This window comes from Carya illinoinensis, chromosome 8 (genome assembly GCF_018687715.1).
Source record: "Carya illinoinensis cultivar Pawnee chromosome 8, C.illinoinensisPawnee_v1, whole genome shotgun sequence".
Classification (NCBI taxonomy): domain Eukaryota; kingdom Viridiplantae; phylum Streptophyta; class Magnoliopsida; order Fagales; family Juglandaceae; genus Carya; species Carya illinoinensis.
The window spans coordinates 1,187,660-1,200,262 of record NC_056759.1 but is presented as its reverse complement, the minus strand read 5'-3'; the positions used below and the strand labels follow the sequence as shown (position 1 = coordinate 1,200,262).

The 12,603-nt window shown below is 37.0% G+C and overlaps 2 protein-coding genes across 3 annotated transcripts; one reads left to right on the top strand and one right to left on the bottom strand.

The window, feature by feature from the left end:
• Positions 1-2,397: 2,397 nt before the first annotated feature.
• Positions 2,398-4,872, bottom strand: LOC122317908. Of its 2 annotated transcripts, XM_043134985.1 has the most exons (5): positions 4,744-4,872; positions 4,429-4,541; positions 4,237-4,351; positions 3,863-3,977; positions 2,398-3,558 (listed from the first exon to the last, which is right to left on the bottom strand). In XM_043134985.1, exons 2-5 carry the CDS (start codon positions 4,527-4,529, stop codon positions 2,666-2,668), a joined length of 1,224 nt encoding a protein of 407 aa, XP_042990919.1. In that variant the 5' UTR covers positions 4,530-4,541; positions 4,744-4,872; the 3' UTR covers positions 2,398-2,665. The 2 variants fall into 2 exon arrangements, with proteins under 2 accessions (XP_042990919.1, XP_042990918.1); XM_043134984.1 differs by having other exon boundaries at positions 4,429-4,827.
• A 2,157-nt stretch (positions 4,873-7,029) lies between these two features.
• On the top strand, positions 7,030-8,741 carry LOC122318190 (glycosyltransferase BC10). The gene has a single exon (XM_043135383.1). It carries the CDS (start codon positions 7,303-7,305, stop codon positions 8,572-8,574), a length of 1,272 nt encoding a protein of 423 aa, XP_042991317.1. The 5' UTR covers positions 7,030-7,302; the 3' UTR covers positions 8,575-8,741.
• The last annotated feature ends 3,862 nt before the right edge of the window (positions 8,742-12,603 follow it).

The window sequence follows — 12,603 nt, the reverse complement described above, 5'->3', positions numbered from 1 at the left end:
ATTAAAATAAAAAATAATAATATATTCTATAATTTTTTATTTTTAAAAATATATAAAAATGTTTAAAATATATAAAAAAAATCAAAATAAATAATTTATACTAATGAGCACGTCCAATACTCAAAATTAAGCCGCACACTAGCGGCACCGAAAATAAAAAATGATAATATACCCCAATTTAAACTAGGTGTTAGGTAGTCTTGACTTTGAGAACTTCCAAGTTTGAAGAAAACGCTAGGTAGAAAGGTTCAACTTTCTCATATATACAGATCTTCGGATGACTAGCACTGAGATCGATGTGACATGACTTTGTCAAAAGTGCTTCTTTCTCTTAATTAATAGTAAATAGGTGTCATTAGCCCATTCTATCCACACTTTCAAAATGGAGATGATGGATTTGACCGCTTTTGCTTTTTCAATGTATTTGAAAAAAATAATAAATAGGTGGGGTTGGTCATATGCAATATTAATTTTACATCACCGTTTCAATCTTATTCATTCATTTTTCAACAAAAAAAAAAATAAAAAAATATCTAATAAATTTTTAACAGGATGTTAGCCAAACTCCGTACAAAAGAGATACTTTGACGCTAGTATTTTTTTTATTTCGAATTTTTATTTATACAAATATTTAGGCTACAAATATTTGAGATATAGAAACGGTTTGATCTCATCTTATCTTTTTATTATAATTTTTTTAAATTTTTACAAAAAATATAATAAATTATTCAACTTTTTCAAATCGTAAAACAATAATAATATTAAAAAAATAAAATTTTAATAAAATTTTTATCTAAAATTATCGCTATCCAAACTACACTTTAGTCTCATTAGTTTGGAAGTTAATTTTTATAATTTGATTTTAACATAATATCTTTATTAATATTACACCTCTCTTATTGTCCTTTTTGGTGAGTTGGGCTCATGTGTGAACCACATACATGTCTTGTGTTTAGGCCCGGAGAGAAGCTCGACCCAATCATTGAATTGAGAAAATTCTTCATACGTGAGCAACTCAAGTTTCATTTTAGAATTCGTGGGCCTAGTGGAAGAAGCCCAAATATACCCGGCCCAAGTATGTTATCATGGTGTTGTTTAATTTAGGGAAAGTCGGGGAGGGATGATTTCGGATTCATAAGAATAATGCTATATATAGTTGTGAAATATACAAATATCGTATAATCATTTAAAAAAAAATGAGATTCATTATTAAAAAATTAGTTTTTTCACGTGATCCCGTATTTATTCACTTTTTTTTTTAAATAATTGTGTGGCACTTGCACACTCCATGACGTCAAATATCATTTCTCATTTTATATATATATATATATATATTTATATGATCCTAAGAAGGGGAAATAAAAAGATGAAGGACACCCCCACCCACTAACCAGTTATTCATTGATCAATTTCTTCCTCCTCCTGCTCCTAAAGGACAGACATAGAGAAGGCCATCAAAGTCCCAGGTGAGGGGCCCCCTGCCTCAATCTCAATACAGGAGCAGCAAGGGATTATTCTGTTCCAAATCAGACGACCTTGGTAGAGAGGGCTCCAGGAATAATTGGTTCTACTCCAGAAGTGGAGGGGAAAACAAAATTAACCCAAGCTTTTTTATTTTTTGTTTGCGGCAATGGGAGACAATGAGGTGTCCTTTTCCAACCCTAATTATCATCCCATTCAATTATGCCATGAGAGTTGAGAGACTGGTGTGGAGTGTGGACCCCTTTGTTACTTGGTCTACTCAGGAGGAAAACTAAAATGATTATTAATGATTAGGTGTATCAATAATCCTTATAATTATTAATACATTTGTGATTTGTTTTTTTTTATTTGAATTTCCAGTTAATGATATTTAACTGTTTTTGAAAAAATATATGATATTCTTGATGTGATGTTTATGTTAGAAAAAAAAATATATATATATATATATATCTTCAAATCAACAGTGTGCATTTGATCGCCAATTGTTACGGGACAACCACGCCGGGCGCATTTTCTTATGTTCATGAAAACAGCTTCAGAACAGCTCCCCCATGTCCGTGACTTCTTGTCCTCAGTTTTCAGAGCATGCTGTTGAATGAGGAGGAAATGTAACTTTTACAGACCTCGTGTTTAAATACAAAGTGCGCTCTCAATTCTGAATGCTAAAATCCAGGCTTGATCTGTCATTCTTCAACCCCAAACCACCATTCTTCAGGTCATGCACAACCCCATGCCCTTTTCCAATTTGTTTGATATTATACCTCACGACTTCTGCCTTCCATAATTGATAGAAAAACCCCTATACGTATTTATGTAAACAGGTTTATAAAGTCTTGGGTGTTATCAACCTCCATTTTAAACTAGGCCCGCTATCTCCCAACACTTCCTTTCTTCAAAATTTCAAGTGCACTGTTCTGAAAGCAAATCTTGATCGTGTATAAACTAAGTCAACACAGATTAATGACATATAGTTCCAATATTATACTACCAGCATCAGCCATACAAGACTCTTTTGTACATTGCACATTAAAAGGCCTCTGCAGTTAGATTATCCATCGCGTACATCTAGTTTAAACTGAGTCTGTTTACATTTTTACAACTCATCACTATCTAATTTAACCTTATAAAGATTGCAAGATACAGCTTCCACACCAAGATCTGAAACAACATACTTTGAACCGGTCTACAAACCTGCATTTCTCATACTTCCAGTTAGGTGACTACATGGAAGCTTTGGCTGCCAACAGAGCTGCTGATCCTCTGCTGGGTGGTCAAAAACTGCCTTTCTCTTTCTCGTTGTTTCTTCTACATTTCTTTCGCCATCATAAATCCATTTGCTTGAACACAAGTCTAATGGTCCATTCACATATTCCCCGGGAATGAGGGATAGTTTTTTATCCACTTCTAGTGATTGATAACAAAATTTTCTTCCATTTGGAAAATTACCAGAATCAACATCTTGTAGTTGGACCTTACTATTTCCAACGCTCGGGCATGTATCAGACACAGGGCCCAACCGCAATGATAGATCACAGCCAATCTTACATAGTTTCTCAGGAGTTCCGCTTGAATTAGTTTCGGTCATCTGATATAAAGCATCTACATTACATGAACAGAGGTTCTCAATACCCACCTGCGCAGGGTCCGAAGTGCTAGAATCCACTTTAGGGAGGATTCCAAAACCATCCTGGGATTCTTCGAACGGGCAGTCATTAACATAACACAAGGGATAAACTGAACAAAAATTTGTCACCGTATAGTTCTTCATAGGTAAACTGGGGATATTACAAGAAGGCAGAACACTCTCAGATGCAAAGGGATACTTGTTAGACGCATAATCAATATTTTGAATAAAATTGCTCGGACCGGTTGGAATCAGAGAGGCTGGATTCACAAGTTTCGAACAGCGTGACAGGTACTGTAAATTGGTGGTATGATTCCCTTGAAAAGCATTCTCAACAGTTCCGGAAGAAGTATGGAGGGTTTCTTGAATACTGGGAGTTAAGTAACACTTCGGGTTGCAATTCCGCTGGCTCCTTGATGCTCTTCTTGCGGTGCAGCCCAAATTTAGAGCAGCTGAGTGGTTCAGATAAAGAGTAAAGAATTACAAAGATATTAAACGCAGAAATCTCTCTTTGATTGTGTCCAAATCCAGTGCTTTTTTGTTAGAAATGGAGAGAGGAAAATTACACATGGATACACGTGATCAAATCACAAACTCTTATTTAAAAAAAAAAAATCACAAACTCTTGGCAATTGATTTCAAGTCGAACCAAAATTAAACTAAAATGATGAGAACCCAAAAGCATACAAGCAAAATTAGATTGAAAGTAAAAATACATAAATAAATAAACTTTCAATACAAAATCGAATGGGTTACCTTCAATACATGGCTGGAGAAACTTTCCAGTTTCTGTACTCTCATCACGCCTAATAATTGTATTGATGGCGTTAGTCGCTCGGTCCCACAACGTTTTAAGGTCCATGTATTCAGCCTAAGCAAGAAAGAGGACCCAAAAATATGAGCTTGAAAAGAAGATGGAACTAAACCCAGATGCATACTAAAGCTGTGTATCAACAAAACAAATGTGGTAAATGAAAGAAGTTTAGAATACTCGAACTCACAATCATTGAAGTTTAGGACCCAAACAACATATATGGACTTACTCATGACGTAAATACATGTAGTATAGTTGATTGTTTCTTTAGGGGAAACCAAAAATAAAATAAAAAACTTCGCTCACTTGTCTATACCTCGGAATTGGCTTTGGAGTACATAATCTCTTCTGCTTTGATCACAACAATAGGGAGCTTCTCCTGCCATTCTTTGTTCTTCCTCGTAGCTGAGCTATGAACCTTTTCGACAACCCTAAACAGACAGACGACACAGATTAGAAATGTTTCATGGGATACCTGGGTATATCTATATTGTGCGATATGGGGTACCTGAAAATTTCTTGAATGAGAGAACCTCTGATGGGGTGGTGTCTATCGCTATGCCAAGCTTTCCTAACACACTCATAAGGTCTTGGGCCTGGTCTAGGCATTTTCCCTAATTCCTTCATACGCAGAGAGACAGAAAGGGGAGGGGGGAATTAGATTTCCTGAAAGAGAAACAAAGTCCAAGCTCTAGGAGAAGTTTTGGTGGTTTCTGCTTTTGCTCTCCTCTCTCTTTCTTCCGAGACTTTCTGAGACTCCGAACAAAAATGCAGTACTCCAAGCTATAAGCAAGCAAGGCAGACGAGGGTGTTTGGCTCTTACCTCTATTTGCAGAATTCAGAGGAGGGTGTTTGGCTCTTTCCTCAATTTGCACTATTCTTTCTTTTCTGTCACAAGTCAGAATTATTTGTGCATCTTTGTTAATGAAACTCAATTATTTCCTTCCGATAAATAAAAACTCTTCTTTTAATATATCTTTTGTGACAAAAAAAAAAAAAAAATCTTTTGTGGTCCTGTTCGGATGTGAAAACTAATTTAACACTGATGAATATGGCGTGTCCCCCACTCATCCACATGCCTGCTTCCCCTTGCCCCTAGAGTCCCTTTCTCTCTGTTTCCTTTGTCGTTCAGCACACACTCTCTCTCTCTCTTCCTCTTGACCATTCATGTCGAGGAAGTGGGAGAGATTTGATAATTCAGTCACTGTCGATGGTCTTTTGGGAACCCCAACCTGTACTCGATACTGTAACAATGGCAAAAGGAGCGACATGATGCAAGCTGGGTGTCTGGATCGCCTCATCTCTTCCCCTTCCAACGATTCTTATGAGAAAATTAGATATACATAAAAAGTAAATTTCATTACTTTGATTATTTATTTAATATTTTAAAAATATTTTCGAAAATGCTTCCTCTTTTAGTTTTTGGACAACAACATTAAAAAGTTTTTAAAGCGTTGACATTGGTTTAAACATACCTTTTAAAGATTGGTTTTGCCATTCAATAAAAATTTTTATATTAAATTATACATTTAAGTCAAAATAATAATAAAATATTTCATTATTATTAATTTTTTATCTAAAATTATTTTTTTAAGATTTGTTGTGTTATTGAGGAAGGGAGAAGAGGTTAGGATTGTGAGAGAGAGAGTGAGAGGAGAGAGAAATAATTAGTATTCATAACAATGTAAAAATATAAAGATGCATAATCTAATTAAAAATTTTATGTGTAGTCATTTTTGTGTACTTTAGTGATATGATTGATTGTGTATTAAAAAAAAATTAATCCAGCCAATCATATCAGTGAAGTGCATAGGAAATACACAAAAGTGATTGTATGTAGCATTATTCTAATCTAATATAAAGAAATTTTGGCTCATATTATACAAGTATAATTTTGCATAGGAAAATAGTTTAGACACAAAATGATTTTACATAAATAAACCTACAAATTTATGTGGCTCGATATGGTGCATCAAATTATAAAATTACTTTTATTATAAAATAAATCTAACGGATTCAGTAAACTACATTAATTTGTGAGTTTATTTTATATAATTTTTTTGTGTCTATAGTAATTCTCTTTTGCATATGCAGGTGCATAATCCAATACCATTATTCTTACTATTGATGAAAATTTTCCTTTTCTCATCCACATACTTGTTAAATAAAAAAATATAAAAATTATGTGCAGTGTATTATATAGATGATGAGTAAAATTTTTCTGAAAAATAAAGTTACGTATGACTAGATAAATTTTGTCCATTTATGTAACCAATTAAGGTTGAAGGAATATCCTAACTTTTTGCTGGTTTGTGGATCAAATTCCTTTGCACCAACTTTGTTGGTAGTTGAGTTTTGTTGCAAAAGATCGTTTTTAGTTACATTATAACTACGTCTTGTGATTTGTTGCTCTAGGATGATGTCCGTTATGTTGGATCTTATATATTCGATAAAGCCGAACTTAAAAGAACATAAAACTACTAAAATGGTGGATAAAAATGGTCAAGACTCTTTACCAAAACACGAGGATCCGATATGCTTGTTTGGATAGACGGAAAATAATGATAGGAAAGTTAAATTTTCGTTTGTTAGTTGGAAGTTAAAAGTACTCTTCAACTGGCTGTACGTTTCTTTCACTTCAATCATTTCGTTTATTTTTCAAGCATCTTAGTTGGTTATTTGGTCGTAGAGGCGAGACGATTAACAGTAAAATAATAACGATCAACCAACCGAAATAGCTAAATTGTCGAATTTCTGTAACACTGTTTATGGCAGAAAGACAGTTTTTTTTTTTTGGTACCAGCTTTCTGAAACCCTTTAAATGAGAGTACCAACTCGGTGAATGTGACATGACTATGTCCCTACACGTGAGGCCCCTTGCATTGAACCCTCCCACTCGAAAAAGGCATGGTAACGCCATTGACATTTGCATGCTTGCCACGTGTACTTACTGTCGTTATGTCCTACAAGGTGCTTCGACAACCAGAAAATCGTGGTTACCCAAAAAAGGAAAGAGTTTAATGGAACTGACGACGGGGACGAGCTCTCATCAAACTTCAATCCAGACCGTTCAATTCACAATCACGAAAAATTCAATCCTACGGATATAAATATGGGTTGAAACGCCAACGATCGGCGCCGAACTCGATGAATATCATTAAGAAATAATCTCGATGGCAATTAGTGGGGGTGCTTTTAGGTTTGAAAAATCATTTCGGGCTTATCTTCGCCGTCGATCTAGGATCGTACTTTAGTAGTAGTTAGATTAGAACTCAAATCTATACACCAAATCCCACTTTCCCTCTCTGTTTTCACTGTCTCGCTCACCATCTCTCTGCTTTTTCGATATTGACTCTCATTTGCTTTCTGACCAGAGAAAATCATGCTGTCCCCCACTCCGCTCTCACTCTTTTGTGCTCTGCTTCTCTGCTTACCCCTCGCCGTTGTCTTTACCGTCAGGACACCCACGACCACCACCACTAGTATTACCACCATCACCACCACCAAAACCATCGGCAGCCATGAAAACCCAGAAACCATTGTTGGACACAAGCTGGATCGCACCCAAAACTATCAGAAAATGGAGCTTGAATCCACCACTGCGCCACCATTGTCGCCACCCCCAGAAGCCATTGTTGTTTCCAAGCTCGATCCTACCCAGAACCACCAGGAAATGGGGCTTGAATCCACCACTGCGCAACCATTACCGCCACCCCCAGATGACGAAGACTCTCTCTTCCGATCTGCATCGCGAGCCAACCCAAAGCCTTCTCCCCGAACTTCCCCCAAAAAGGTCGCTTTCATGTTCTTAACCACCGCGACTCTCCCATTTGCTCCACTCTGGGAACTATACTTCAACCAAACAAGTAAAAACCTCTTCAACATCTACGTCCATGCAGACCCCACTTACCAGTACGAGCCCCCATTCTCGGGCGTCTTCGCTCACAGAGTCATACCCTCCAAACCCACCCGCCGATACACCCCAACTCTGACCTCCGCAGCGCGTCGGCTACTTGCTCGCGCGCTTCTCGACGATCCCTCAAATGCCATGTTCGCCCTTCTCTCTCCCTCCTGCGTACCACTCCACTCCTTCAAGTTCACTTACAAAGCCCTCATCGGCTCCAAGAGGAGCTTCATCGAGATTCTCCAGAACGAGGGCGGGACGTTTGGGAGGTGGGCAGCGCGTGGGGAGGACGCGATGCTGCCGGAGGTGAAGCTGGAGGAGTTTCGAATAGGGTCGCAGTTCTGGGTGCTGACACGGAAGCATTCGCGCCTTGTGGTTCGTGACCGGAGGCTTTGGTCCAAGTTCAAGCTGCCTTGCCTGATGTGGAACACGTGCTACCCCGAGGAGAACTACTTTCCCACTCTACTGAGCATGCGGGACCCACGGAGATGCGTTCCAGCGACGCTCACGCACGTGGACTGGAGGGGTAGGTTTGACGGCCACCCTCGCACGTACGAGGCTTCAGAGGTGGGACCAGATTTAATTTTATCTCTTAGAAAGGATCGTCCAAGGTACGGTGACGCTAGAACGAACGGTTCTGATTCGTCCGTGTCTAAAAGGCATGATCCGTTCTTGTTCGCCAGAAAGTTCTCCTCTGATTCCATCAAACCGTTGATGAGTATAGCCAATGACGTCATATTCAAAGATTAGAATAGAGTGGCGTTGTTGTAAACTTTGCGAATTTCACAGATAATTGTATAAAAAATACTTGGGGAACAAAAAGCTAATAATGGTTTGTCATTATTTGAAAAATCGTTATTTAAATATTAAAAATACACCTAAAGTTTAAAATAAAGAGAAATTGTATTTCTAACGAAAATTTCAGTTGCAATATACAGTTCCTCTTTGGAACGGTGAATCCTATCAAGAGAGTTTATCGGAAATCAATAGAAAAATGACAGTACATGGTCTCAGCCTAAACCTGGCCACACCATAGAAACGGGTAAATCCCATTTATAGAGGTTAGATTTGTTTAGATGGACTTCATCCCTTCCATTCAAATGCAAGAACCCAGCCGCACGATTTACAGAGAGGTCCCAACCGCACGCAGGAGCAACCCTTCCGGCACGCCCTACCATAGTCGCACCCACAGTTCGCATTAGCTGCCCTCCAGACCCAGGGAACCATCGCACCATACCCATTCTCCTTGTTTTGGTTCTGCAAAACTCAAATCTCCCATTTCATAGCACCATTTCAAGAGAGGATTGATGTCCTAGGGCCAAAGTTCTTTACCCAAATAACTGCAGTATTTATATATGAAATTGTAAATGGCTTGGTGCCATTTTTCTTGAACCTTCTAAACGACTCCACAGCCTGCCTAACGGAACATACCTTAGCAACTCTTGCTAAAACCACCATGCCAGTACGCGGGGATATCAAAGATCCATCCTTTTGCCACATTTCAATTTAAGCATCCCAAATTTTATCAAACATTCGGCTTCTACCCAATATATAAAGCATTGTATCCAACGAAAAAGCACTGTGATAAAACCCTCGACAGAGTGGGAAGGGGGGGGGGGGTGTTTCGACAAAGCATATAAGTGACCCCTGGAAATTTTTTTTCCGTCTGCAAGGCACCCCACCAACGGGAAGATGTGTATCTCTTCCCGTTGTATCTTACGTGGTCTTACGTGGCATGCTACCGTTGGTTGCCGTTGTTTGGAGAACAACGGATGTGAAGTTATTCTCTGCAACGTAACTGTATATTAATATTTATATTAAATTTTTGGTAAAAAATAAATTTTATTAAAAATAATATTAATTTAAATTATAGATATAAAGAAATTAATATTAGTACTAAGATTATTTCGTAATATTTTGTAAAACTCTATTTCTAATGTTAATTTCTTGTATTCATTTTAAAAAAATTAAATAACTCAGAGATTAATATTAAAAATATATTTTGTGGATTCTACTTTCTTCAGGTATTAGACATGTACACTGAATATGGCTTGCACAATTAATGATTGGAGAATATGATTACATGTTCATTAGATAATGAATTATATTAAGTAATTTTATAATCTGAAGAATTATATTAAATTATATTAATTTGTAAAATTATTTTTATATAATTTTTTTATGATTAAAATATTTTCGATGAATGAATCTAACGTTACTTTTCATCTATTCTCTGGGCTATATATATTCTGGGGAATGGGAATGTCAAGACTGATATGGGGCATGGTTGATGGTTTGACTGGACTTTTGAATCGTGCGTTGATTTTGTTTGGTTAGTTAATTGGGCCTGGGCCTTCATGGTTCATAATGATTCTTTGGGCTAAATTGTCAGGTTTATTCATGGAGTAGTGTAACAGTGTTAATGCATAGTTGGGGAATTCCAAATGGGCTGGTTTTGGTTAGTTGTAGGGGCCAGAATAGAATAATCTTATTGGGTCTTGTCCACATTCTCAGCCTCAGCCACCGTTACCAGGATAAAAATGATAACCGGAAATGAGCTTTTTGGATATTGCCAATAATGAGCAATCGAATAAATAATGATATACATATATTATTATTATTATTATTATTTTACCAAGTCATTTTGAATCCACTAATGTGATAGTGATATTTTTAATATTTTTTTCTTTAAAATTCTCAGCTGATTTAAATTTTAAATTTACACAGTGGTCTTCTAGTTTAAACAAAATTATATATATTTATGAAAAATAGAATCGCTTTAGTATGTTACCATAAAAGATTAATTTTACAAAAGTTAACTTACAAATTAACGTAAATTGATATGCTACGTTAACTCACAAACTCTCTCTCTCTCTCTCTCTCTCTCTCTCAAAGTATTATTATGTTTTTGGGGTTAGGGGGTGCCAGCCCGGGTGATCCCTGTAATCGTCCCGTCTAAACATTATGTTTATTGAACATATATATTGAAGTAAATAAGATAGGAAAATAAAGAAATGGATCATCCTCACCTCACATGATCTTTGCTTCAACAACAACTAACAACTTTAAACCTAATTATTAATTGTACATCACCAACTTAGGAGCTTCGTGTTAGCGGAATCTAACACAGAAAGTGGCCTATCATAGCAATCAGCAATCATAACATCACCAGGAGAGAGAGAGAGAGAGAGAGAGAGAGAGAGAGAGAGAGAGAGAGAGAGAGAGAGAGGACTTGAGGAGGCTTGGTGAGTGGTTATTGTTGTTTAAAAGAAGGGAAAAGGTTAATTGTCACCTTCTGACTGAAATAAAAATCTAAAACCATCAAAATTGGTGAGAAAAAAATGGCTAACTTCCTTCCCCAGTGGAGTCTCGGGGTGGGTTTTGATTATCATGTGTATGGAGTATATAAGACATAGGCGCCAATGCCAAACTCAAAATGTTTTCTACCATTTCATCGATCAAAATCAAGAGAAAATGGATAGTGGGAAAAAAAACAGGATGCACACCACATGCATGATGCCACCTTTCATCTTTCATTTGAGACCAACCATACAAACCCCCCGCCGCCCCCACCACACACACAGTTTCACTCGGATGGGGGAGCAATAACAGGTGACATGGAGGACACAGATCCACAGCACCGACAAGCATGTCCATAAAACTAAAAGTTAATATTACCATCATGGCCATATGACACAAACCACCTCTTCCTTCTAAAAGCTAGATGCATGCCTCCCATAAAATACTGTTCTTTTTCCATCCCCCTTGTCAATAAGGTCTGAATATTCTATCTATATAATTGATGGCAGGAATTTTGGGTGCACAACAACCACAATCTCTGAGTTTTCAGTGAATGAAATACTTAAGCATTCAGTACAAACATATGGAATCCAATATTCATCTCCTCCATGATTCAGCTTTCCTATTATTATTATTGCATTTTCGTTTAGATGTGGGGCGTTTTCGTTTAAAATGAAACGGTGCATTTCACCATTCCTCTCCCTTATCTCCCCCATGATCGAACGATGCGTTTCACCATTTTGTGTGTTTAGATGAATTAATTACGAAGGGTTTGAGTCATCTTGTTCACTAGAGAACTTTGAAGAACAATCTGACAAGGATTCTACATCTTGTTTAGACATAAAAAGAACTCATCATTTGACTATGCTTTCCTGCCAGAACATCTTTAACTCAAAAACCCATGAAAGAATAAATCATATTGATAGCAGAGAGAACAACACTGTACATGAAAAAACTAAACTAAGAATCGAGGATCCCATAATGCAAGCAACACAAATATCAAATAGTTGTGCAGAAAGCACGTTCAAATGCAAGATTTGGGCGCTTCTTATTTTTGGAACAACAACAATGAGCAGCCAATCTTAAAAATAAATAATTTTCAAAATAAATGCACAAACGATGGTTTGAACTTGAAGTGAAGTTAAGCTGTGAAAAAAATATATATGAACAAATATAGACTAACAAGCAAATTGCAGCGCAACCGAGGAACATTGGTAGAGAGAGACGTTGGTGTTCAAGTTCGTCTCACCTACAGCCTTTTTTTAAACAATATAAAACGTACACGTCAACAGGCATGCACCAAACTTGACTGTATGTTGAAGTACTATTTAGCAAAAATAGTATTCCAATTTCCCTACTTCTTTTGTGCTGTCCGAGTAGAACACCAAAATGCATATTTTTTCAGTCGAATGCCCTTTTTGCTTATCTTTGCATTCATTTTAAGAACCGTGCGAAAGATAAAAGAAAAATTATATTTAT

Bases quoted from the DNA above. Each gene is read 5' to 3' on its own strand.
- LOC122317908 (XM_043134984.1), bottom strand. From the start codon at position 4,547: ATGAAGGAATTAGGGAAAATGCCTAGACCAGGCCCAAGACCTTATGAG. The intron at 3,978-4,236 runs GTATAGACAAGT...TTTCTTGCTTAG, and splicing joins ACTCCAAAGCCAATTCCGAG to GCTGAATACATGGACCTTAA. The intron at 3,559-3,862 runs GTAACCCATTCG...TGAACCACTCAG, and splicing joins TCTCCAGCCATGTATTGAAG to CTGCTCTAAATTTGGGCTGC.
- LOC122318190 (XM_043135383.1), top strand. From the start codon at position 7,303: ATGCTGTCCCCCACTCCGCTCTCACTCTTTTGTGCTCTGCTTCTCTGC.